Source organism: Megalobrama amblycephala, linkage group LG11 (genome assembly GCF_018812025.1).
Source record: "Megalobrama amblycephala isolate DHTTF-2021 linkage group LG11, ASM1881202v1, whole genome shotgun sequence".
NCBI lineage: Eukaryota > Metazoa > Chordata > Actinopteri > Cypriniformes > Xenocyprididae > Megalobrama > Megalobrama amblycephala.
The window spans coordinates 19106216-19133309 of NC_063054.1; the positions used below are offsets into that span (position 1 = coordinate 19106216).

Consider the following 27094-nt stretch of genomic DNA (forward strand, 5'->3'; position numbering starts at 1 on the left):
TTATAAGTAATTCATTTCTGCCCTCCCCCCCAGCACAAGGTAGTGTGTGCTGGGTAGATTACTTAAAAATTGTAGTCCGTTACCAATTCCAAATTACATGACAAAAATTGTAGTTAGTAATGTAATCCATTACATTATACATTTTAGGTAATATAATCTGACTACTTTTTGACCTAACTGGTTTATCACATTGAATTGACGATAGTATTGGACAATATTGATTTTAAAATACAAAGATATCTGATTACGTAATCCAGTTACTACCTAGCACTGTGTGTGTGTGTGTGTGTGTGTGTGTGTGTGTGTGTGTGTGTGTGTGTGTGTGTGTGTATATGTATGCTGGTGTTTTTGTGTATATGTATGCTGGTGTGTGTTGTGTGTTCTGGCATATGTGTTTTATGAGCACACAAATGTGTATAATGACATGGGTATTACAATGTAAACATGGTTTATGAGGACACTTCCGTGTGTGTGTGTGTGTGTGTGTGTGTGTGTGTGTGTGTGTTTATATACATACAGTTCTTCCCTGCATGTTCTATCTTGCATTAATTGCTGTGTTGATACTGTTGAATAAATGAGCTAATCTAAAGCTAAACCCAAAGTTTAGGGGGTTTATTTTAACAAATTATTGTCTTCTTGTTTTTATGTTTTAATGTTTTAAAATGTTATAAGTTTCATGGAAAACCTACATTTATGCAATGAACAGTTAAACTCCTTTGTATCCAGATACTGAAGGAAAATCCTAAAATAAAAGGTATGATCATATTTTAGCACATTTTGCTCAATGTCAAATGGGTCTGTCACCATGAAAATAGAGCCATATTTGCTAAGTGAGATACTGAGTGCGCGTCTGGCCTGTTTCATTCAGGGGTTAGTCTGGGATTTTTTCCACCAGGTTTATCATGAGGCAGCCCATTCTAGTGAACCCAAGTGAACTCTGCCAGGCCTAAATACTGTTCTAGCTTTGTCAAGTACTTTGTAAGTTTTTTGCTTTTCTGGTGAGGCTTTCAAGGGCATATTTCCCTCAGACCTCTGGGACCTCATGTCACTAAACATTAACATTGGTGGCTTTAAGCCTGAAATAACATTTTGTGAATAAGTGTCATATATGTCCAGAGAGAAATAGGCAATCCGTCCTCTGAACAAAGTTTAAAACATGCCTGAATGATAAAAAAAAGCTGTCCAGCTAAAAGGTACCATAAGGAAATATCTGCTACAGGCATAACTATAAAGAAGATTCTGGGAAAATGAGATAACAGGTCATATTTGCACATATGTCTTTTGCAAACATCAAGCGAGCCTCCAAATGAGAATTAATTTCTGTGTGCCATCTGCTCATCATGGACGTTTCATATAACTGCCAGATTAAAGATTTTTGTTTGTAATAATTTGAAGTTCAGTAGTCATTGAACTGGCAAAGTGAATATTGCTTGTTTTATCAGTGTATAGCCCACATAGATGAGCCACGATTAACCTACAAATTGGGTTTAAACAAAAATCATGAATAAAAAATATATATAATGTGTGTGTGTGTGTGTGTGTGTGTGTGTGTGTGTGTGTGTGTGTGTGTGTGTGTGTGTGTGTGTGTAATGATGATGATCTAAAAGTGTAAACAAACCATTTCAATATTATGTGAAACTTTTTCATATTAGGTTTTTTCAAAAATGTCAAAAACTGTTCCTCAGTATTACAATCTACTCATCAGGACCAACAATTTTTTAGTTATCAAAACGTGGTAGCCTACTTGCTACCAAGGTGACAAAATTAATCATGCTCTAGATGAAATAAAAACATTTGATGTGAGATAAAACAAGGCAATTATCACCTGAAGAAAATATTTTATTTATCATTTCCAATAAAGTTGTCATTTTAACAGATATTAAAAAGTGCTAAAATATGTCCACTAACAATGACATTGTTAGTACAGATAAATTAAACTAATGAGAGTGTGAGAAGTGTTTCAAGGGCCAAAAGTAGACTACTCGTAGTTGAATAAATTGCCAGTTTAGTGTATTTTCGACGTTTACGTGTGGACAAAAAAGGCAAAATTGTGTAATTGTGTCTGGAAATTGTGTACGTGGTCGCAATGATGGATATCAATAATATCTTAACATTAGCAGAGCCTCCGCCGTGTTGATTGGATGGATGACGGGCACGCTCACATAAAGCGTCAATCAGCTGGTCGTTATGGAAACAGATAGGCGCGTACATGCTGAGCTGAGTGTCGGCGCAAGTCTGCGCGCGGCAGACAGAGCTGCGAGTGGATTTATAAACGCTCTTTGAATCTCATCGCCCCCCACAACACTGCCAAGTTTATGTCGTGCTCTTCACTTTACAGGTAGGTGTTTTAACTTCTCATTAATGAGTACGTTGTTGTACCACTTTTTAACCCAAGTTAGCCTAACCTGCTGTTCTTCGCATGAGTTATATTTGACATCATAAAGATTTAGATGCAAAAGTCATGACCGTTTGTCATTTGTCACAAACTTACAAACAAAAATACGTTTTTTAGTAGTCGTCGAGTTGTGACGTTATACTGAGATATATTTATTCCTGTCGCCTATAATTTAAAGTTGATATTTGCCATTAATGGTATTTTTATAGTTCACTTTTACTGTTAGAACCTGTTAGCAAAACGCCTAGCCTGTTGAGTTATTCTCATAAAGGATGTTTTCATTCTCATTGGAGTCACACCCAGTATGCGAGTTTGTTGTTTGTGCTGTAAACGTTGCATCGTGTGTCGTCTCTTAGTATGATAAAAAAAAAATACTTAAAGATGAATATTTTAAATGTGTGATATATAAAAAGACAAACAAGTCAGTAAGTATGTTTCAACCAACAAGTGAAATACAGAAAACCTTTTACTTAAGCAATACAATGTTTTTATGTTTGTTTGCAGCATCTCCACATCTTTAAGCTGACAGTATGTAAGTGGAGAAAACACCCGCTTATGTAATTGATCTAATATTGGCAGTGAGAACTATTATTGACTTTGGTACAGTTTAATTAACCATGTCCGTGGAAGAGACAGAATTACCAGACTGTCAGGAGAAGGTGGGCTTGAAGAGAAAACTGACGGGTCCACCAAGACTTTTGTTGGGAAAGTCCAAATCAAAGGATAAATTTGAAGGTAAATCACAGAGAAGGCAAAGACAAGCTAAATCCTGTGATGGCACAGTGGAGAATATTGATCAAGAAAACAATGATGGCAAAGACAATGAATCTTCACTTATTACCCACCACAGCCCTCAAAAAGCCTCAGACGAGAGGGAAACCCAGCCAGATGCTCCAGGAGATACCTCAGGAATTCTTCTAACACTGGAGGAGAATGAAAGCAAAGATGAAAATATGGAAAGTAAAATGAAAATGACCAGAAGCGCTTCTAAAACATCCATTAAGAGGACATTTTCCTCACTCCTCAGGTGTGGCAAGAAGAAGGAATCAGACAGAACAGAAAGCAAAAACAAAGCTCAACACAACATGTGCAACTCTGTGTGTGAGAGTAAACTGAGTAATGCAAAAAATAAGGATGTTCCTAATGGAAAAAGTAAAAAGAGAGTTTTTTTCACAGTGTGGCCCATTTCTAAGAGATCTGCCACATCTAATGTCTGTCTAGGAGGAGGATGTAAAGAGCAAGGAGGCATGGTTTGTCAGGAGATAACGGCACCGAAAGATTTGACATTTAAAAAGATCTACCGCATCTTTCCAAGAAGGAAGAAAGCACCTCATATTGATCAGTTTGAGTGTAGTGTTCCCAATGCAACACAAAAAGAACTAGCTGATCAACTGAATCAATCACTTCCAGCTGTTATGGACATTCCCAGTATCGAGAAAGAAGAGAACCAAAAGGAAGAGCAACAAATACAAGCGGAAAGCATTCCAGAAAAATTTACATTCAGTGCAGATGTGAGCATTAACATAAAGTCTGACCACATGGATAAGGAGCAGGAAATATGTCCTGACCGAGATGTGAGTATGAATAAAGAAGATGACGAGGTGTTACAAACTAGTGGTCTTTTGGATTCTGATGTTCCTCTATCATGTTGCAGTGGCCGTAGTTTCGACTCTGAGTTGCCGGGCACATCATCAGCACATGATCTGCTAGTCTTAAATAAGGAGTCTATAGAGAATGATGTAAAATGCAGGCCAGTGATTACTATCGAGCATGCATATTCATCAGAGGAAGAGAACGTGAATGAGGCACCACAGTTTGATGGTCTTACAATGAATGGGTCCTGGCAACATTTAAAAATAAACAGCCTAACAAACAACACACTACATCCTTCAGACCTAAATGCGTCTACTGAACTAGACCACGGCCGATGTAACGAGACCTTACTGATTCAGACGGCAATTTCAATGGTGCAAGCAGCCATCCGCGGTGCTGTGGAACAGCTCACAATCGAGCAGCAGCACAATCAGATAAGTTTGGACCACGCGTAACCTCACATTCTTTATTTGGCGAATTAATTTTGTATTTCTCTGAGATGGTATAAATAAGATGCATAAAAGAGGAAAAGAATTTCATGTGATTAAGTGTAAGATGACACATATATAAATACATTGGTAATGTTTGTAAAGATAAAATGATTGATGTCAGATTGTGGAAAAGTTTGTATTCATTGTGTGATTTTAATGCTGTAAATTTGTAATTGCATGATTAACCTATTTTCATGATCGTTTGTACACTTAATGTTCATATTTTTTATACTGCGTTATTCCCTATGATACTGCAGTGTAGTTTCTATAGCAATGGATATCTCACACATGATTCCAAGAAGGCATTGAGCCACATGCTTATGATATGTTGTGTAAAAGTTAAGGCAACGTTTTTATGGAAATAAGTGGTCTAAGGACCCAGGTGTGTGTATCGGTTGCTCAATTCGTATTTAAATGAGGCCCTGACTGAAGCCTACAGTTCAGTGAAGTTGTTGTTATGTTAAGTGACTGTATACTGTACATGACAAGCCTGGGAGTAATGCTTGAAGATAATGATTACACCGAGTTGGCAGCAGGGAAGATGTTTGCTTTTGTGACTACATGCTACTCTCTTGTGGCACTAAGATGTTACTACAAGATGGTCAGTTCCAGGAATAGTTCTTCCAAAAATTAAAATTCTGTCATCATTTACTCACAAGCATGTTGTTGCAAACCTATATGAATCTGTGAAACACAAAATTAGATGTTTTGAAGAATGTTTTTGTCCATGCAATGAAAGTCAATGAGGACTAAAAAAGTCCCAAGTTGTAGAATAAAGTCATGCAGCAGGTTTATAATGATAAGGTTTAAGGATTTGAGGAGTAAATGATGACAGAATCTTCATTTTGGGGTGAACTATCCCTTTAAAGTCAGTTCCATTGAAACCAATGACAAGTATACAACCAAAGCAGATGCATTATAAATCAGTTTATTCAATGTGCCATTTATTTAAAAAAATAAATAAATAACCAAACACATTATCACACAATGGCACTGAGTGCTGATGATGAATAAAACTGAAAAGGGACTGTTTAAATGCACTACACAAGTCACACAAATAACACAAATGTAAGTTTTGCTGATATAAAATACTCATCACAGTACACCAGCCTCAATTTGAGTACTCAATTAATATAACTGCAAAAAGTGGTGCTTTGACAGTTCAAATACAGCACAAAGAAACCATGTCTACCATCAGTGATGTCTTAAAGTTGATCAATCATTCTAAATAAAACATTTTTGTCATGTCTCAGCATTTGAAACATGACTGGAAACTATGTGCCATTGCTGTTTTGTCCAGAAGTGTTATGTTAGACATTTAAAGTGGCATTGTCCCATCTTGCTAGCTATGCACTGTCCCAGTTTATGTAGTAAGATTGTTAGCAAACTTGGATTATACTCTGTGTTCCATACAGAATATAATCATGAAAGTCCTTCAACATATCAAAAAGCTTTTAGAAAAGCACCAGTTGCTCACATTCATTTGATAATATTATTCTGATTGTGTAGATGTCTTGGACAACTTTGCACAAATAGGCACTGTTCACTGTTAACTTGAAAATGAAAAACAACTGGATTTGGTTCAACTGGCTGAGCAATAGATTAAGTGCTTTTCTTTACAGAGCTGTTTGGCAAAAAAATATTCTAAGGCACTGAACCCGTTTTGTAGGAAATTCGATTTAGGGAGGAAATCATTTAGACTCTTCGCACGGTTTCACTCATTAGGCCACAACCCAGAAATAAACAATAAATAATCACATAGTATTAACTTAAGCTGGCCTCTAAAAACAAATATTATGATTGCGGTCGTTTGTCAAATGTGGCACTTTATAGTGCTATTTGAGTTTCATGCGCATGTGCTTGTCGATTTAATACTTTCTTTGAATATATAATTGATCCAACAGTGTTCAGTCATCCAAGAGTCAGCAACATCATTATACATCAACACTACAATCATCAACACTAAGTTTTAAACAAAATTATTTTATGTTTTAACAATGACAGGGACTTTTGAGACAGGACAGAAGTGCTGAGTCAGAAAACAAAATTCAATAAAGGAATAGTCTGGGTTCAAAACAAGCTGGGTTCAAACTCAAATGACAGCATTTATGGCATTTTGCACACACAAAATCTGTCATTAATTACTTACCCTCATGTCGTTCCAAACACACGAGACCTTCGTTCATCTTCGGAACACAAATTAAAATATTTTTGATGAAATCCGAGAGCTTTCTGACCCCTCCATAGACAGCAATTTTATTACTACTTTCAATGCCCAGAAAGGTAGTAAAGACATCGTTAAAATAGTCCATGTGACTACAGTGGTTCAACCTTAATGTTATGAAGCGACGAGAATATACAAATATATATGTATATGAAAATAACAACTTTATTCAACAATTTCTTCCCTGTCATTCCCCTATGCTGTTTATGTTGTACACACAGTGCAGCATTTCCAGGTTCTACGTCAAAACACTGACGCATGCTTGTGATGCTGATGCAGGAGCCAGCCAATAATGAGTCTACAATGTAAACAGCATAGGAGAATGACAGGGAAGAGAAGAAATTGTTGAATAAAGTCTGTTTTTGAACACAAAAAGTATTCTCGTCGCTTCATAAAATTAAGGTTGAACCACTGTTGTCAATGGACTATTTTAATAGTCTTTACTACCTTTTTGGGCCTTGTAAGTGGTGGTTAAATTGCTGTCTATGGAGGGGTCAGAGAAATGGATTTCATCAAAAAATATCTTAATTTGTCTTTCGAAGATGAACAAGGTCTTACAGGTGTGGAACGACATAAGGGTGAGTAATTAATGACAGAATTTTCATTTTTGGGTGAACTAACGCTTTAAGCCCAAAGTATACTTAAGTTTTGATGCAAATGCTTAGTGTACACATACAGCCGAACACATAGCCTTTCTAAGGATGCTCCATTTGACAGCATGCACACGGTCGACACATGCACACTACAAAATGTCATCCTTTTCCAGTGTCTGCTCTATTTCTGTCCTGAAGATATCCCCAATAAAAATGTTTTATCTAGGGTTCCACGTATTTCTTAACCCTACACAAGAGCTCGTCAACATGTGCGCCTGTTGTTGTCGACTTTAAAACAATGGCCTGTATATAGTATAACTTTACACAGAAAAGGTTAGTAAGTAATCATGTTAACACCTAATTTGTTTACGCTGTGTGGCTGTACTGTTGAAACAGTGAATATTTAAAATTTTTAGAGATTGACCCCATTAATTTCCAAAGTGTCTCACTCAAAGCGAGATTTTTGCTCTTTTTGCTCTTTGTGTTCATCAACATTATGCCACACAAATGCTATTGATTGAGCTTAACTTGTACTGAACCCAGAATATTCCTTTACCATACATTGTGTGTTCACATGAATATATGTCAAACACAACGTCATTCCACAGTCACTGCGTCCACGCTCTCCTGAGAGACCTCAGAGTCCAGTGAGTAGCAGGAGCTCCCATTATCCTGAGTGTCCTTGGCTGCCTCCTCTCCTGTGGCTGCGGTAATATCTGGCTGACCCTCGCAGCCATGGAGCAGCTGTCCGCAGAAGCGGCTGTAGCGATGGTATCGCAGTGGCTTGCCCACATGGGCGAACATGTGCTCCTGCAGCTGGCTCTTCTGCGAGAAACGAAGATTGCAGACGGCGCAGGCCATCTTTCGCTTTCGTGTGAAGGCTGCCAATGGGCTGCCGCTTCGTCCGGTCCCGCCGCCTCGCCTGAGTTCCACAGCGAGCTCATCTGCCAGGGCCTGGCTCTGCCGTAGGGCCTCCTCCAGACTACCAGAGTCTATGCGCTCCTTATGAGGTTGCCTCTCCTCCAGGGACGTGTGCTCCCCAGTTTTGTCCTCTGAAGGGCCTTCCATCAGACCGCTAGGCTCGAGGGCACAGGCTGCATGGGTAAAAAGGTGCTCTTGTAGGCCTTCGGGTGACAGACAGCGTTCACCACATCGTGGGCACAAAAGCGCTAGAGGGCCATCTTTGAATAGGCCGGCTTGACAGGGGCTCACCTGGGCTGGGGAGAGAGAGCAAGGCTCCTTGTCGCCTTCCTGTTGTTCTTCTTCCTCTACCCGCTCCTGTTTTATCCGTGCCGAAATGTCAGAGTCATCCCCTGAGGCTACCGAGGACGCCGCACGGAAGCTTTGAGGCTGTCGCTCAGATCCGATGCCCTCCAGCCCTACAGCGAGAGCTAAACGGCCATGTGTGCGATCAGCCCTAGAGCTGGAGCAGCTGTCCTCAGGGTCCCGTGAACCACCAGCCTTCAGGGCCGAGTTCTCTTTACTGGCCAGCTGCGAAGAGATTTGGATGCCATATAGATTGGACATACGGATGGGGTCAGAGGATGCATCAGGGCCACCCTCGCCTGTTTTACGGCAAAGCTGGTATGCATGGAGGAACTTGATGCCTTCCTGAAGTCTGCCCTGGTCAACAGGTTGTTTGGGACCCATGCCTGTGTACATGATGTGTAACAGGTAGCTGAAGACATCTGGTTGAATATCTGTGGGCTGGATCTTGATGCACTCACTGAAAAAAGCAGGAAAGTCAATTAAAGCAGTGTTTCTCAACTCCAGTCCTCGGGACCCACTGCTCTGCACATTTTGTATGTCTCTCTTATCTGACACACTCAATTCAGTTCTTGCAGACTCTCCTAATGAGCTGATGATCTAAATCAGGTGTGTTAAATAAGGGATACATACAAAATGTGCAGAGCAGTGGGTCCCGAGGACTGGAGTTGAGAAACACTGAATTAAAGGGTTAGTTCACCCAAAAGTAAAAATGTTGTTATTAATTACTCACCCTCATGTTATACCACCGTCAAGGACCAGAAAGGTACTAAAGACATTGTTAAAACAGTCGACATGACTGCAGTGGTTCAACTTTAATTTTATGAAGTGACGAGAATACTTTTTGTGCGCAAAAACATAAAAATAATTATTTTATTCAACAATTTCTTGTCTTCTGTCATTCTCCTATGCTGTTTACGTTCAGCGCTTCCAGGTTCTATGTCAGAATGCCGGCTTAGTATTGGCCGATGCTGTTCACGTGAGCAGCAGGATGCATGCAGGAGCCGGCCAATAATGAGTCGGCGTTCTGACGTAGACGGTAGCCCTTCACTGCAGAAAAACGAGATCCAGGGGGTGGAGACTGGTAGGTTTAGGGATGTGTAAAGTGGGAGGAATTGGATACAGATCCAGGGGGTGGAGATGGGTAGGTTTAGATCCAGGGGGTGGAGACGGGTAGGTTTAGGGATATGTAAAGTGGGAGGAGTTGGATCTGTATCCAACCTCGCCCCCTGGATCTCGTGTTCTGCAGTGAGGACCATCTCGACGTAGAACCTGGAACCACTGTAGTCACATGGACTATTTTAACGATGTCTTTAGTACCTTCCTGGGCCTTGACAGTAGTAATTAATTTGCTGTCTATGGAGGAGTCAGAGAGCTGTCGAATTTCATCAAAAATATCTTAATTTGTGTTCCGAAGATCTTACGGGTTTGGAACGACATGCCTAACCCTTTAAAAACACAATCAGCAATTTATTAATTTACATCAAATTGTGTTTAATAATTGTCATTTGGTCTATATTTGATATTATTATTAATGTGCAACAAATTTTAATGTTTATCAATCAAGCTATCTCGACTTCCTCCACATTCTTATTTGATTATCAGTGTATGTCAGCATGACGACCCTTCAATTCAGTACTGTTATGTTGGTACACTTCAAGATAAATTAAACAGGTGGTTGTTTCGAAAAGTGGTAGTTTTAGAGCTTTAGTTAACCTGGACTGGTGGATAAAGATCATTTTGAAGTAGTTTGAGAAGGCAGCGAGGACTGCACGATGAGCCTTGAAGTATACATTGCCAATGGCAACAGTGCAGTCACACAGAAAGCCAAACTCCCTTTGGACGTTCAGCTGCTGCAGGAGGAACAGACTGTGACCAGACACGTCCATCTCAACCTGTTACATAGAACATACATAGGTAGAAGACAAAATTCAACCAAATAAATTCCTTTGCATAACTTTAATAGCCTACTGTTCTGCATATTATGCTGGTATTAGTAATAATGGCATTTACCTATATTTGTCAGTGTAGTTTATTTAGTCAACATTTCTAGCAACATAAATTTGGTATCTTCTGTATCTACTGAGTTATTTAAAAAAACATCCTCTTCTATAATGAACATATTTTACATCTCCTTTGTCTCATGTCTTTATAAAAGATGTAATTTTGACATTTTATAAAAAAAAAAAAAAATTTTCACTGCCACATATTTTGAATTTTTATGAAAAGGTGTTTTTTTTGTTCAGGTCCAATACAGCAACCTTAAGAAAACTTTTTATATGTATATAACGCATATATGTATACTTTATATGAAAAATGCATATAAGAAATACAAAGATTGCATGTGTAAAGGACTTACTTTTAAACTATATTTCTCTTTTTTATCTTCTCTGACATACTTATTTTTCCTTGTCCCAGTCAGCCTTTTAACATGATGAACCAGCTAGTGCCAGAACCAACTAATAAGGAGTCTCTCAGAAGAGCCTGAGTTTACTGAGTACCTGGCGACCTCTATCGATCAAAATGGCCATAATATTTTAACAAATTTTGAGACATACCAGATGTTTACATCTGGATAGGATTGGCTTTTTTTAACATTGAAACGCATATGATGTGTAAATTGCATTCTTACATTATTTATAGGTATTATTCGGTGATTTTATAGGAATAATTTTCATCCGAAGTGGTACTTTCTTCTGAATATATGCTATAACTTAATCGAAGAATGATATTGAATCATTGTATCAATTCTATTAAATACCTACGGAGAAACAGCAACGTCTGGCTTGTAATGGTTACAGTGCAACATTTTAAAATCTTTGCATGCAGACCTGACCAGACAATACCTGACAGTGATTCTTAATATCAATACACAAAAGGACATTAACAAACAGCAATTGTTCGTCGCATAGGAAAATGTCATGACTGAACGAATGGAATACACAAAATATCGTGTAGGAGCTATTCAGTTCTTGCTTCTGTAATGTGCATAGTCTGACTCCCAGCAGATTTGTCCGCGACAGAATCATAATAATTTTACACGTCTGGTCTACACCGATCAAGTGTTGTCGAAGAAACGGTGTACGTTTTCATGCACCTTGGCCAACAAAACATGCATGTACCACAGCACAGACATAATGCATCCAATACGGTCGCAAAAAAATGCATTCTTACCAACTATATGAGAGAAACTGCTAATAATTTCGTGTTTGTTGCAGCAGGAAAATTCTCTTATGGTCTCGCGGTTCTTCCTATGCGATTGACGGCTTAGCTTGTTATCCGTCACGTGACCGTACTGTACATTAGCTGATCCAGACGCAGGCATAGTGAAAACACAAAGCAGACGCTTTGCTTGTATTTCTATGCTCGTCCGTAACGATTTTGTTCTTTTATGTCGAAAGATCACTCAGACGCAGTGTAGACAATTCTATAGCCTAGTCTATCTAGTGTGGTAAACTCGCTTAACGAAATGCGTAAAGTAGGCTATAAACATTTGACAACTTGCATGGACGACAGAGCAAAGCCAGTTTTGCAAAAGATTCTGAAAGACCATCTGTGGCGCTCATTAACTTGTTTAACACACATAGCATATATACAATAGGGACACTTCTAACAACTTGAATAATCGAAAGATTATATGTCTTTGCAAAATCATGTAACATTAGGCTATCACACATCCTAGAATAAAGAACTGAACAAGTAGATAGTACCTGTCACAGTGTGTTTTTATGATTAGTGTGTGTGTGTGTGTGTGTGTGTGTGTGTGTGTGTGTGTACTTTTTAGATAATTATTGGACTCAATAACACAAGTTAGCTAGCAGTCAATTAATTGAATGTATAACATATTTTTAATTTTTTGAGAATTGTAATTATATAAAATTTTAAATGTTACACAATAACATGTTTATTATTTACCTAAAAATGTGGTGAAAAAATGATGTACAAAAATAGTGATATTTCTGCTTTGCAGACTGTGGCTTCTCATTTCCATCATAATCAAATACCAACTTTTTGTTAGAAATTCAATTCCCTTAAATGGTTGGCATGGTGGTAGTGTTTTTCTATTATATTTTTATTATTTATATTAAAAAAATCATTATATAAAACTACTACCAAATTATCTAGTTCTTGCTGAAAAAGTGCAAAATATAAGCTATATTAAATCATTATTATTTCTACTCCGTTTGTTACCGCATTCGTCCTGAAGAGCATATTTTCATACATGGTTTGGTTGCATTTTCACTGTGCTGCGCGTGCTGGGGCGGGCTGGATTTGCGTGAGCGGGGCCGGATCTCAGTGCGGTGATAGAGCTCGCAGAGCGGCTGTGCGGAAGTTCTTTCATCCGCGCTGCACAGAAGGGGCTTCGCCCTCGAGATTAGCTATTCTCGTCCCAAGTTTTCGCTTGGACGAAGGCAAAAGAGGTGGAACTTCTTCACTCTGTGTTTTAACTCGAATTCTGTCGTTCGCTACAAGTTAGCGCCCATTACCGTCGGTGAGTATTTTCCGTGTGTTTTGCGTGTAAACACGAGCTGCAGTAATGTGAAGCTCATAGCGTATGTGCGGGAAGCTGCGCGGGGGTGGCACTGCATGCTTGCGTGAGAGATCTCCCTACCACAATGGTCAGATATATTCTGTTCTGCTGTCTCTTGAGTAACAGATCCTTTTAAAACTTAATGTTGTCACTATGGGCAATCGTATGGTTAGATCTTTAGTGTGTTGTCCAAGTAGTTTGATTTTACTTTTAAGTGCGGTGTATGATTGACAGCCACAACGCCCGCATGATTCTGTCTCTGAAATAGGCCAATGAGAACGCGGGGGCGGGATGTAAACCTCTTTTGGCTTTATGATGGAGCTGAACGGAGGAAACGAGCTAAATTTGAAGCTAATTAATTATACGGTAGATTCCATTAATTATTATAGCCAGATCATCTGAGTTTATTGACCAAGTTTGCACCTTTTAAGGAATCTTACGTGGCGAGTTGCTCATTTGGTTTCAGTGCAGTGCAAATACTGTATTTGTTTCATATAGCCAAATGGCTATTAAGTTTTACATCTAGGTGTGAGTGACTAAGGTCGACTAGGTGTTCAATACTAAGTGTCTAGTTGATTAGTGAGTTTGACTATTTTATCTAGAGATTTTTCTAATATACACTACTGTTTAAAAGTTTGGGGTCAGCGATAAAAAAACACTTATATTAAGGAAGGATGGATTAAAATGATCAAAGTGACAATAAAGACATTTATAATGTTATAATAGATTTCTATTTCAAATAAATGCTGTTCCTTTGAACATTCTATTCATCAAAGAATCCTGAAATATATCATGGTTTCCACAAAAAAATATGAAGCAGCACTTTTTTTCAGCATTTATAATAATAAACAATGTTTCTTAAGCACCAAATCGGCATATTAGAATAATTTCAGAAGGATCACTGAAGACTGGAATAATGGATGCCGAAAAGCTTTGCCGTCACAGGAATAAATTACATTTTAAGATGTATTTAAATAGAAAACAGTTATCTTAAATTGCAAAGAGATTTCACAATTTTCATTATTTTTACTCTATTTAATATATATATATATATATATATATATATATATATATATATATATATATATATACACAGCTTTGATTAGAGACTTTTTTCCAAACCATTGAAAAGCTTAAATATTTTTTTAGTGTCGATGCTTGAATTAGTGAGCTGTTCTTTAGCTGTTTGAAAATTTGGATAATAAAACTCTCATGGAAGTTGATTTTTATTATTCATCCACACGTCTTTTTCTGTTGTGGGGTTGTGGGGTGTCCTGTGATGAGTGTTGTATTTTTATGACAGAATGACATGTCAATTTGAAAGTAGTTCAACTTTTAAAAACGTATCTTCAGACACCTGAACTCCATGTTTCATTCCATTGCAAAATTATTGCACATCCACAGTAAGATCAACTATTTATTTTGCACACCTGTGAAAAAGAAGATGATTCCTCAAACTTGGGTCTTACTATGTGTTTCTTTATAATTGTTCACAGGGTAATGGCAAGGCCAAGCCACAGTGAGCATGTCCTGCAGCAGCTCAACAACCAAAGGGAATGGGGTTTCCTCTGTGACTGCTGTATTGCCATAGGGGACATTTATTTCAGGGCCCACAAGGCCGTGCTGGCAGCCTGCAGCTCGTACTTCAGAATGATGTTCATCCGGGATCAGCAGGGGACTGCGCGGTTTGATCTCAGCAACATGCAGATCAGCGCAGAGTGCTTCGATCTCATCCTGCAGCTCATGTACCTTGGCCGAATCGTTGTGGATCACTATGAGTTTGAGGAGCTGAAATCATCTATGGCCTACCTACAAATGTACTACATCCCAGACTCACTCGAGGACCTCAGAGACATCCGAACATCCAATCTGACACCTTCGTCATCTGCGTCGTCCTCTTCGTCGTCCAGTTCCTCGTCCTCATCCAGCGTGGTTGGAGGCAAGATGATGTTTGGCGTTCGAATGTTTGAGCAGCAGCGGCCAAGCCCTTCTGAGAATGAACGCACAGCAAAAGCCTCAACCACAACTGCTCGTCAAACCATTAACATCTCAACTGTCAGGCCTGCTGAAGATGTGGTCATACCACACCCTCCGCCACACTCAGAGACCGTTGCAGACCAGCCGTGCGACTTGAGGAAGAGAACTTCAGGCCGAAGCTCTGCCATGAAAGAACGTCCTCGGTTTGGACGCACATACACATGCGACGATTGCGGCTTTGTGTTCAGCTGTGAAAAGCTGCTCATCGAACACATCCTCACATGCACCAATCGCAAAGCTTTCCAGACGCCCAAAGTTGGCAAAGAGGGTTACGGTGACTCTGGCAAAGCTGAGAGTTCGAACTCAGAGGGTACAGATGAACACAGAGCAGTTTGCAAGGGTGAAGAGGACTGGCCAGACCACAAGCCAGATGCAGAGACCGTGATCAGGTCCGTCGCCACTGGCATGGACAGCGAAACTGCCTTTTCCAGGAATATAACCATTAAAGTGGAACGAGACGATGATTCCGAGAATGATTTGGAAACTATAAAAGTTGTGAAGGTAGGGAACCATAACGTAGGGAGCTGCAAAGTTCGTACCAGGGCATACAAAGACAATCTTGCAGACCAGATAAAGTTTGACAGCGAGGAAGAGGCTGGAGTATCCGCCATGGATGCTTTGGAGGGCCAAAGCACAGGGTTGGAAACGGATCCAAAGATGCACCGGATCAAAGAGGAAAAGCAAGATGGTGCGTGCATTCCATGTGAGTTGTGCGGAGCTCTGTTGACGGAGGAAGATCAGTCTGCTCATTACATCTCCAACCACATGGGACATATCTGCGCCTGTGGAAGGTGCGGCCAAGTTCTCATTAAAGGCAGGCAGCTGCAGGAGCACGCCGAGCGCTGTGGTGAACCCCAAGGGGCCGAGACGGACTCCCCAGGTGAGGATTCGCTTCTGCTTGAAGATGCCGAGGCTATGGAAGAAAGCTTGTTGGAAGGAGCCGACCTTGGCTTTCGCTGTCCACTCTGTGGGTTAATATTTGAAAGTGAAAGTCTTGCAGTGGAGCATACGTTGTCTTGTCCAGAACAGGAGCCCTTCCGGCCCGTCCTGTTGGACGACGGCGGCGAGCCAGACCATCGGCGCAAGCATTTCTGTGCAATTTGCGGCAAAGGCTTTTACCAAAGGTGTCACCTAAGGGAGCACTACACCGTGCACACCAAGGAAAAGCAGTTCACGTGTCAGACCTGCGGGAAACAGTTTCTGCGCGAAAGACAGCTACGGTTGCACACTGACATGCACAAGGGAATGGCACGGTACGTCTGCCCCGTGTGCGACCAGGGTACGTTCCTTAAACACGATCATGTGCGACACATGATCTCTCACCTATCTGCCGGAGAGACTATCTGCCAGGTGTGTTTCCAGATTTTCCCAAGCGGCGAGCATCTGGAGAAGCACATGGATGTGCATCTGTACATCTGCGGCGTTTGCGGAGAGAAGTTCCGCCTCCGGAAAGACATGCGGAGCCACTACAACTCCAAGCACACCAAGAGACAATGAGAGACCTCTCTCTGCAATCTTTGAATCTTTGAAATAAGCCATACTGTAAATGTGAGAACAAATCTATGCACTTAGACACCAATTGTAACCTTTTACAACTGCACTTTCTATGTGTATGCAAATTCTTGATGTGTTGCTCAATGTTTTTGGTGGGATATAGTGCCTCAAGCTTTTGTTTTCATTTTCTTCTACTTAAAGATGGATATCCAGGCACTGGTTAAGTCTAGATATCGACTAAATCACACTATCAGTGGAGTTTGCTATATAGGTTTGTAGTTATGAAACTGGCCCATGGCTAATAGTTTTACATCCAATAAATAATATCTGTTCATGAAGCTTTAATGATGGTGCACATTGGCTCGTTAAAGTTTAAAGTTTACCAACATTTTAACTTTAGTATTTAAGATAACATTTCTCAAAGGGGTGGGGTTTTTTGTTTTGTTTTGTTGTTATTGGTGGTGCTTTTTTTCAGAGATTCAAGCACATAATAGCTACCATTTCATCATTATTTCAAGTAGCTCTGGTGTCGTTACCTGTCATAATCCTCCATATTCAATTGCCCTTAAAGAGACAGTTTAGCCAAATGAAAATTCTGTCGTCATTTAGTTCCTAACCTATGTGACTTTCTTCCATCTGTGGTATCACATAAGCAGACACTTTTCAAAATATCTTTTTTTACAGACTGCTTTTGTCAGCAGGGTCTAATCTTGTTTTGGACTCCACTGACTTTCATTGTGATGATGATGATGATGAAAACCGTTAAAACATAGTTCAGAATATCTTCTGTGTTCTGCAAAAGAAAGAAAGTCATACAGGTTTGGAACAACACTAGAGTAAGTGATGACAGAATTTTCATTTTAGGCTAACCATCCCTTTAAAGCGGAGAGATAATAAAAGGAGAATAGATTGCTAATAGTATGTGGACACTTTTCTTTCCTTGCACCAGAACACTAAAAATATTGTAAAAAGCAAAGAAAAAACACTTTTGTTGATGCCTTTCAGCTAGTTGTACATGCTTAATCATCACTCATACAAAACCCAGGAATCTATGCAAACTGTTGTAAATTCAACCCTAATTTAGTGTGCATTCACAGAGTTGATGTGAACAGAGTTTCATGGAGTAAAACAACATTTATTGTGTGTAGTTATTTCAGCATCCCAAAGATGTTCATGTAATATTCATATAAATGGATTTATAAAATCTCCCAGTTTGTACACAAGCTGCAGTATCTGTTTATAATAAGGACTATGTGACTATTGTTCAGAGCAATCGAGCTATGTGATTTCATTTAGGGTCCAGCTAAAGCTTAAATAGGCTTATAAGTTTTTAACATTTCAAATATTTCACACCTTGTTGAATTATTGTAGCTTGATGTGAAGTATGTGGAAATGCCATATAATGCTTGCACAAGGGTGTAGGGTAAATTATTACATGTTTGAATTAATAAACAAGCACTTCGGCAATCGTTATCTTGTCTGAAATATCCTGTGAAATAGCCAGGTTGGTTTGGTTTTGTGTTTTTAAAGTTTAATTACATGGTGTTCATACAGGCCAGAGAGATGATTTTTGGAGATGTGATCATACAGATTAATCTAGTGAATGATTGGATTAAGAGCAGGCAGTCTGGCTAAACTTTGGACAGTTGGTGCTCCGCTTATGTTTGAAATAAGTTGCCACATTGAAGTAAACTGGCCTATTCAAGTTAACGCAACTTAATGACTTAATGGATTGTGTAAAAGTATATCAAGACAGTGGGTTTTATGCAGCTCACATGTATTCTTCATCGGTAGTTACATTTGTGAGGGATTATCAGACAAATAGATTTATTATTAAGGACCAAAGCAAGCAAATAATATTAATTTACAGACAAACAGCTCAAACATTTGCACTGGCTTTTCAGCAGTGTATTTGGGTTGTGTTGTGATCTAAACATGTTGTGGTTGAAAAATTTCAAAGGAATTTATGCAAATACTGTTTTTTGTTCATATTTTAAAAATGTCCTTCAGTGTTTCATATGTTCTTGGATTTAAAAAGAAAAATAAAAGTTTAAAAATGGGTGATTTGTGTGATGTAATGACATTACATTCTCAGCGATTTTAGCAAATGGGAATGCAAAACATATTGTATAGGTTATCTTTACTGTTTAATTTGACAATGATTCATTTATTAAATATTTTCTGTAATCAGACTACAGGCTGACTGCTGAACTATAATAGCCTTCTGACTGTTGGACAATGGCAGTGTAATATTTGCCATGCAAATGACCACTTCAGTCCAAACCCATCCGGGATATTTTATCCCTTTATTTAAGCAGCCATCTCAAACACAATCACTTGCATAGATGAACCCCCTGCCAAGCATAGAATAATTAAAAAATAAGTACATTTTAAAAAGTAGTTTGAAAGATTTCCTTTTATATTGTCTTTACAATGTCAAGATTTATAAAACGATACTACTGTGTTCTTTTAAAATGGTTCAAATCATGGTTCATTTGGTGAAAGTTTTTGTTTACAAATGCAAGCTTCATTTGTCAAACTGAACATACAAGCAAAACAACATGCATTTCAGATTACATATCACTTTTATGCATTGTGTGTGGCGATGGCTTGCTTTGCTGATTTCTTTGGGCTGCATTGCCATGTCAAGTGCTGTGGCAATGAAATGTATTATTGCTCATGTACAGTAGCACTGATACCAATCATTCTACCTGTGCCCTCTCTAAAAGTGTTTCCAAAAGAAAAGCAGAAAGCCACAACTCTTATTTTGAAATTAAGCTCCAAAGTTGGAACAAGGAGAGATCTGTGTAGGTCTGTAGGAAAGTAAAAACATAGTGAACTAATCAAATACATGGGCCAAAGTGAACGAACATGAACAGTTTGTTTGTTTCCAGTGTAGTGCCATCATTAACCTCTAGATGGTGACATTTCTGTCATAATATTTAGCCTGAAGTCTGCTTTTTATACATATACCACTCTCTGAGAAACAGGTCAGGTTTAGGGAAGATGATCTTAGAGTCTTTTTTGGTATCATCTTAGACATCCCATTTTGGATTGTATACCTAAATGTCATTAGGCCACTTCTATGCCGAACTCTAAATATCAGCACAAAATCATCCCTCCCCATACATAGCCTGTATTTTGCTATATTTAAATACGTAAATGCCCAAATAGGCCCTATCACAGGCTCTAAAATGAGTTTATGTCTGGTTAAAAGCCTTTTAATCCCTATATGTTCCCCCTAACAGCTTGACTGCCTTTGCAGCCAATGAGCTTGTGGTTTTGGAAACCATCTCTAGATGCCTTGTGGTGCTCACTGTGACGCATACAAACTCTGTATTTGTCCAACCAAATTAGTTTAGCATGGAAAGGAACTTTTCGTTTTCTTTAGGGAAATACCTGACTAAGATGGCAGAAGGTGTTTAATAAAAAGACCCCTGATTAAAGTAAAGATGGGAATTCTTCTATAATCAGACAAATTTTAAAGATTCAAAGTATATATGTGTTACTTTTCTATTAACTTATATAGGCTTACTTTGAAATTCTTATTTAAGAGACATTTTTGGCAAGTGAACCTAATGTCTTTTGTCACTATATAGCTCAGCTTGTATTTCATCAGCATGTTTGTTTACTGGAAGAACAAAGCACACTGGCTGCCTGCTGTTGTTTATGTGTTTTCATGTTATTCTTTTATTATCCACTTGGTGGCACTGTTTTATTCTTATCTATGCGTTTGTAACTTACATTATGAACAGGTTATCTGCTGCCTCATGACATGAGTGCTAGCTCAGGAGCATTTCTAGCCTTTCATCAGTAGGCTACTAGTAGGCCCTCCATCAAAAAAGGGTTTCCATATTTGACACTTTTTTGATATTGTCATTCACAAGCTGCATGCGCAATTAAGAGCTGCTTCCTCATTGAAAAACGATAGAAGACATTTTTGTTTCCTACAGTACATAGATCTTACTCATTCAGTGTTCTGTTTGTTTTCTGTTATAAAGAAACTGTACTACTTCCGATTGTCGCTGCAAACGATTCAGTGAGTCGGTGTACTAGAATCTTTCTATCGCCAGACAAAAATAAATGTGTCTGACTGTAATATTAATCACTGGTACATGAACAAAGTAGGCCTACGTGAACGCAGACACATAAAAATGATCCTGCCGCAAGGGGCGCTATAGAGAGAATGTTTTCTTTTCGGTTAGTTTCTCTGGTAAACTGTCATAGCGGAGCAACAGGTTGGAGACAACCTTGCTGAGCAAGTTAGTAGGTATAGTATATTTATTGCAACTTGCCTAAGAAAATACATCCGGTTTAATGACAGAAGCATCTAAATGACAATTTACCTAAGAAAATATATTCGGTTTAATGATAGAAGCATCTAAAATAAATGCTTACTGGTTTTTATTCATGTACTTGTGTAAAGTATATCCACCCTTATACCATACACAGATGAAGAATTTCTTTAGAAAACTTTATTTAGAATTGTTTAAAACCAGAAATAACTTAAACTAGCCTTCATATTTATTTTGCTAAAAAAAAAAAAATGTTCTTATCTGTGATGCCGACTGTTTCCGCTACACCCAGCTAATTGAATTTCTTCTCCATTATCCCTAATTATATGTTCCAAAACAGCAGAGTTCTGCCTTGGATCACAGACCCACAGTGCCCATCTCTCGTGCCCCTCTGATTTAGTCTGGTTTTCATGATGTCCTTTTAAGGCAGGTCTGTTTGTCACGACTGTGGGTGTCTGGTCCTCATGGGAGCTGGTCATGCCGACTTCAGTAATGGAGAGTCTTTCCATAACACATCATCCACCCACTCCAGTCATATGTTTACAGGCATGGTCCTCTTGAAGGTGCACTTTACAGCACTTCCCAGCCACCTGGTCCTTTTGTAGTTGCTTCATTACTTGTCATTTAGCACAGGCGTTGGCTGGCACCCTTCTTGGCAGTATTAATCTTTGATGAGTGTTATAGGCTCAGATAAACCACAGGACACTTCTAGCATCTTTTCCATTTTGTTAGGCATTTAACAGAAGTCTTTCTCCAGAGCGACTTATGATTGAAAACTGATGAGTTCGCCTGACTATGGTTTGTTCAAAGATCATTTGGTCTGGGCTGACCTTGTATAATCTTTAATTTTCTGGCTGATTCATTATTCCAGTCCACCCACAATCTAATGTGTCATGTGTGGTTATATTTAAGATAGATACCCAGGTCATGTCTAAAGCCTGAGGAAAAACACACTTTTATTTTATTTATTTATTACTTTGTTTTATTGTTATAATTATTATTTGCATGTTATGCTAGAAATCCCCAAAATAAATTCACACTTTTGATTTGGCCTTTTCCACTTTCTCCTTATCTGTTACTCCCACCATCTGTCTTTCACACAAGAGGCAGTTGAAAATACTGTGTAAGGAATCTTAATGAAAAGCTGTGACTGGACTCAAGTGGCTAAGTCATGGACTCAATAGCCTTTAGATAAAATAAAATGAAATAAAAATATAGCCTACTGTATGTCTGAACATAAGTTAAATTGTCCTTTTTCCATTGACCCACTTTGTGGGTGTGAATGTTCACAAATAGCTTCTGTGCTGTGTGAGATATAGCTTTTAGAGCCTCATGCCTTAAAAGGACATAAACAATTCTTGAAATATTTCAAAATGACAACTGACCCATCTGTCTATGACATAACGCAAAGTCCCTTACATTTGCATGCTGGTTAAAAATGTGGCTTACATGATATGCCAAGAACCTCAGCTGCTGGGGAAGAATATACATGAAGAAAAACGTGCAAAAAAAAAAAAAGGCTATACATTTATTCCATAATGATGTTGGGGGAAAAAAGGATAGCACATGTTGGCAGTGTATTTAAATTACATGTTCACAATCATCCACTGCGTCAGAGGAAAAAGTGTCAAAACTGTATTTTGGCCTGATTGACGAGTGTAAGTATTAAAAGGCACAATATGTACGATTTTTTTATATTAAAATATCCAAAAAACACTTGCACAGTGTTATATAATTAGTTCAGCTGTGTACTTACATTATCCTAAATGTTTCCAAGAATTAGTAAATTCAGAGAAATTCATCATTTTAAATAGTGCTCGTCCCTCCCTTGTCGCCTGTCAATGATGTAATATCTGCTTTATCCCTGGTTTCCTTGTACTGCATAGTAACCATGGCAACAGACGCAGACAGCTGCGTAAAGTCTAGCGGCACGCTGTTGTTTCGTTCAAACATTGTAGACCAAACATTGTGGACCATGGCAAGCAAACTTTGGGACAAAAGGATAAATAAAACAAGGATCAATATCAGCGTGGCGTTTCTGAGAGCTTAATTGCGACAAACTTTGACTTGACGCCGCTCTTGCACATTATTAGACAAGGTAAGCAAATGTACATACGACTAATCAATGTTATATAGCTCAACACGATAAAATGTTAGAATATCATCAGTATGATATTCTAATGTTGATCTAGCTTACTGTTAAGTCTCATACAGCCAACAAACTAATACATAGAATAACATTACAACTTTCAACACACTTAAATGCAGTTTAGTATGATAGTGTAACGTTAGACCAAGTGAAACAGCGCTGCGCTACCTTAATTCGTCAAATAAACTGACCTTTATGAGTAGTACTTCAGCACTTGTGAGTAGTTCGATAGAACGAAACGTCAGGACTCGCGTGTGGCATCTGACTCTCATTAGCAATCGCGCCCGCGATTCTCAGCCACGCCCAGCTTCATTCCACAGTCATGTTAAAAAACATGCATTCACTCATCCATAAACATTATTTCCCCATAAACATTATTAAATCCATCGGCATGATGAAAAGTTCCATTATTCCAGGCTCATTCACTGCGTCATCAATCTACGCCTTTGTATCGACGTCACTTTCCCGCCGGAACGCGCTCCCTCAGTTGGACTGAGTGGCAAAAGAACCTGCTGCATGACTGGATTTAATAGGGGAAACTGAGAAAACGCGAGTAAAACAAACGAGTACGCTAAAGGTTGCGCTCGTAAGTGTTCTTTATGACATGTAAAAGAAACCTGGATATTGACATGCAGCCAGGAATCGTGTTTCCTGACATTTTTATGTGCCTGATTTTGACGCCGGGGAAATACATAAAGCAAATCTGCCTGTGAACGCTTTATATATAAATACAATATAGGTAGGTCTAAATCTGAGTGATCACTTACATCAGTGTTATATGTCGTCATATCGCCCAGCCCTAAAACTTGTATAGTTTTTGACAGTGTTTATTGAAAAATATCTAATTATGCAGAATATAAGATGGTGAATAAAATATAGAACAATACAACATATAGGGTATGCTTTTACCGCACAATCCAACATTTTGATAAAATGATAACTGCAAATCCATGTTTCTCTGCCTGGAGTACAGTTATTTCTGTGAATTTCAGCGATCCATTTGCTTCGTTTTTCTGTAGCATTCGGCAATATACCTCAGATTTTGTCAAAGCTATTTGTAGTTAATCGCAAAGCTCTTTCCCATTTTGAATGTGTTTTGTGTGTTTTTCGCGGCATTCATGCTGAAAACGAATGCTGTCACTCACTCTTTTTGCCACTCAGTGGACGTAACCGCAGTCATAATAGCCGACGGTGACGTCACGTGCATACCCTCTATTGTTGTGAAGAGTTTAGCAACCCCTAGCGGCGAAAAAAACATATTGTGCCTTTAATCAAGGATGACTCTTGATGGTTTTTGATAAGATTAAACATGTGCGTCACCAAATCATTTTCTGCTCTTTGTGAATAACCTTGACTAAAAATTGTTAACACAATTACTTTTGATCACCAAATGCAGGTGGATCCTGCAAAGCCTGATTATGTGACGTGCAGTTCTGTCTCTATATATCTTCGTATGATTTAAGGTCAGATTGGGACACTAGTTCCCAAGTGTTTCAAGGTGGATGTATTTGTTTCTGAAAGATTTATACATGTAGAGAGATAAAGCCAACCCAAAAAATGAGTTCTCTGCTACCTTTTGGCCTCATTTCTTTTTCTGTTATTCAAATTATTATTATTAATATTAATTATGTTGAGGTGAAATATGTCAGTCATTCTAGCCCTATGGGTGATATGCAAATGCTTTCATCTGAGGGCACCTGTCCTGCTCCCCTAGTGTTTCTATGTCCCACGGTGTTTGTGTGGTTTGTCCTGTGAGGCTCCCCAGTGAAATGTCAGATAGAAACCACAGACAGCAGACAGATTATCCTCAGGAACTTCAGTTAATCCACGAAAGGTAAGGACAGGCCAATCAAGTGATCTAATACTTTTACAGTACAAAAGCATGGAACATATACCATAATAGAATTTAAAAAGTGACTCAAAGGACAAATAATTTTAATCTTTGAGATTAAAAAGATTTTAATCTTTGAAGAGGATGGACAGAATGATGCTGCAGGTGTAATCACTCTACTGTTCACAGTGACGCTGATTAACATCATTGATGCCACAGAGATTTCATTGTCACCCCATCCAGAGTCACCCTGACACACTATACATGCCTTACAAGAGTGTGTAAATGAAGATGGAAACTATCTCAGAAGAATTAGCCTACCTGACGATTCAAAGGTTTGGGGTTGGCATTATTTTGTAATGTTTTTGAAATAAGTCTCTTATTGCTCACCAAGGATTCATTTATTTGATCTAAAATACAATAAAACTAAGTAATATTGTTATATTATTTCAGTTTAAAATGTTTCTATTTTATATGCAGGCCCTTCATTATAAATGTTTATTTATATCATATCAGCAGCAGCAATAAGATATTTGTTGCTGCCTAGCTTTGTTGTGGTAACATTCCATGTGAAACTAATGAGGAAATTACGTTCTATCTTATTGCTCCCTTTACCAAGTGCATTCCAAACTGCTTCATTATGACACACAAGTGCCCTACTCCCTCCAAAGTCCCCACTTCAAGGGCTCTGCCCTTCGGAGTGAGTAGAGCATAGGGATGCTCACTTCTGATTAGAATTTGCTCATACAAAATGTGCAGTGCTGGGGGGTCCCCAGGACAGGTTTGAAAAGCTCTCCAGTAGATCTTGTTTACTGCCCCTAGTGGTCACACTTTACACATTTAAATATACACAGATGAGCCAAAACATTATGACTACCTGCCTAATATGCTGTTGGTCCTCCATGTGCTGCCGACCCGGCGAGGCATGGACTCCCTAAGACCCCTGAAGGTGTCGTATGGTATCTGGCACCAAGACGTTAGCAGCAGATCCTTCAAGTCCTGTAGGTTGCGAGGTGGAGTCGCTGTGGATCGAATTTGTTGGTCCATCACATCCCACAGATGCTCAATTGGATTGAGATCTGGGGATTTGGAGGCCAGGGCATCACCTTGAACTCTTCATGATGTTTTTCAAACCATTCCTGAACAATGTGTGCAGTGTGTCAGGGTGCATTATCCTGCTGAAAGAGGCCACTTCCACCAGGGAACACCATTGTCATAAAGGAATGCTGGTCTGCAACAATGTGTAGGTAGGTGGCACATGTCAAATTTACATCGACATTAATGGCTGAACCCAGGGTTTCAGATAATTTCCCTTCACACTCCCTCCATCGACTTGTCATCATCCCACAGTGCATCATAGTGCCATCACTTCCCCAGGTAAGCAGCGCACACATACACAGCCAGTCACATTAAATAAAAGAAAGCAGGACTCATCGGACAAGGTGACCTTCTTCCCCTGCTCCCTCCTTGGACCACTGTTGGTAAATTCTGGCCACTGCTGACCGGAAGCAACCCACAAGCATTGCCATTTCAGAGATACTCTGAACTATAAACAGAGAACTGATTGTTTGCTTAGCATCTAATCTACCCAGACCTTAATATGTGGGCTTGTTAAGAGATGATCAACAATATTTGCTTCACCTGAGACATTATGTTTTGGCTCATCATACAAGCAAGTATTGAAAGGTGTATGTAAAATGTTCACATGGCTGCCATATATTGAATGTTGCATGGCACAGTAAATCTGTGAACTGGTCTGCTTACAGTAACCTAAAAGACCATTTGCTAGTTACCTTTTATGAATAATGGTAGATTTCCTCCACTTTTATTTTTGTCAAAGAAGATGGTCAAAAAACACCATGATGAAGTGTTGGTTCAGTTTGTTTAGTGTACAGAGCATTATGTTTTCATTTGTTACCCACAGGACCATCTTTATATATGCAGGGAATGCCCAATTCCTTGTTTTAAATGAGGCCAAGAGGCACTCTAAAAAATGCTGGGCTGTTTCAACCAAATTTGGGTAAAAAAAATGGACAAACCCAACCATTGGGTTTAATTTTCTAATGAAATTTTACCTAGTGGTTGGGTTTGTCCATATTTGACCCAAATTTGGGTTGAAACAATCCAGAATTTTTAGAGTGGGTGAAAAAATAGTGAGGTGCCATTTTAAGTTGATATTGCTACAGCGTAAACAC

At 38.9% G+C, this 27094-nt stretch overlaps 3 protein-coding genes and 1 long non-coding RNA gene across 6 annotated transcripts; 3 read left to right on the forward strand and 1 right to left on the reverse strand.

Annotated features, from left to right (window-relative positions):
* The first annotated feature begins 2150 nt into the window (after nt 1–2150).
* si:dkey-1h6.8 lies at nt 2151–5753 on the forward strand. Of its 2 annotated transcripts, XM_048206570.1 has the most exons (3): nt 2151–2338; nt 2900–3969; nt 4050–5753. In XM_048206570.1, the coding sequence occupies exons 2-3, from the start codon at nt 3013–3015 to the stop codon at nt 4056–4058; spliced, it is 966 nt and encodes a 321-aa protein (XP_048062527.1). In that variant the 5' UTR covers nt 2151–2338; nt 2900–3012; the 3' UTR covers nt 4059–5753. The 2 variants fall into 2 exon arrangements, with proteins under 2 accessions (XP_048062527.1, XP_048062526.1); XM_048206569.1 differs by having other exon boundaries at nt 2152–2338; nt 2900–5753.
* Nucleotides 5754–7240: 1487 nt separating this feature from the next.
* zbtb25 (zinc finger and BTB domain containing 25) lies at nt 7241–12842 on the reverse strand. Its single transcript, XM_048206573.1, has 3 exons — nt 11737–12842; nt 10279–10457; nt 7241–9022 (listed from the first exon to the last, which is right to left on the reverse strand). Exons 2-3 carry the CDS (start codon nt 10449–10451, stop codon nt 7894–7896), a joined length of 1302 nt encoding a protein of 433 aa, XP_048062530.1. The 5' UTR covers nt 10452–10457; nt 11737–12842; the 3' UTR covers nt 7241–7893.
* A 45-nt stretch (nt 12843–12887) lies between these two features.
* On the forward strand, nt 12888–18683 carry zbtb1 (zinc finger and BTB domain containing 1). Of its 2 annotated transcripts, none has more exons than XM_048206571.1 (2): nt 12888–13054; nt 14590–18683. In XM_048206571.1, exon 2 carries the CDS (start codon nt 14594–14596, stop codon nt 16625–16627), a length of 2034 nt encoding a protein of 677 aa, XP_048062528.1. In that variant the 5' UTR covers nt 12888–13054; nt 14590–14593; the 3' UTR covers nt 16628–18683. The 2 variants fall into 2 exon arrangements, with proteins under 2 accessions (XP_048062528.1, XP_048062529.1); XM_048206572.1 differs by lacking the exon at nt 12888–13054 and adding an exon at nt 13081–13181.
* Nucleotides 18684–21457: 2774 nt separating this feature from the next.
* Nucleotides 21458–25283, forward strand: LOC125278756. Its single transcript, XR_007187264.1, has 4 exons — nt 21458–23017; nt 24465–24531; nt 24783–24902; nt 25089–25283. It is a non-coding gene; the product is annotated as an uncharacterized LOC125278756 (long non-coding RNA).
* The last annotated feature ends 1811 nt before the right edge of the window (nt 25284–27094 follow it).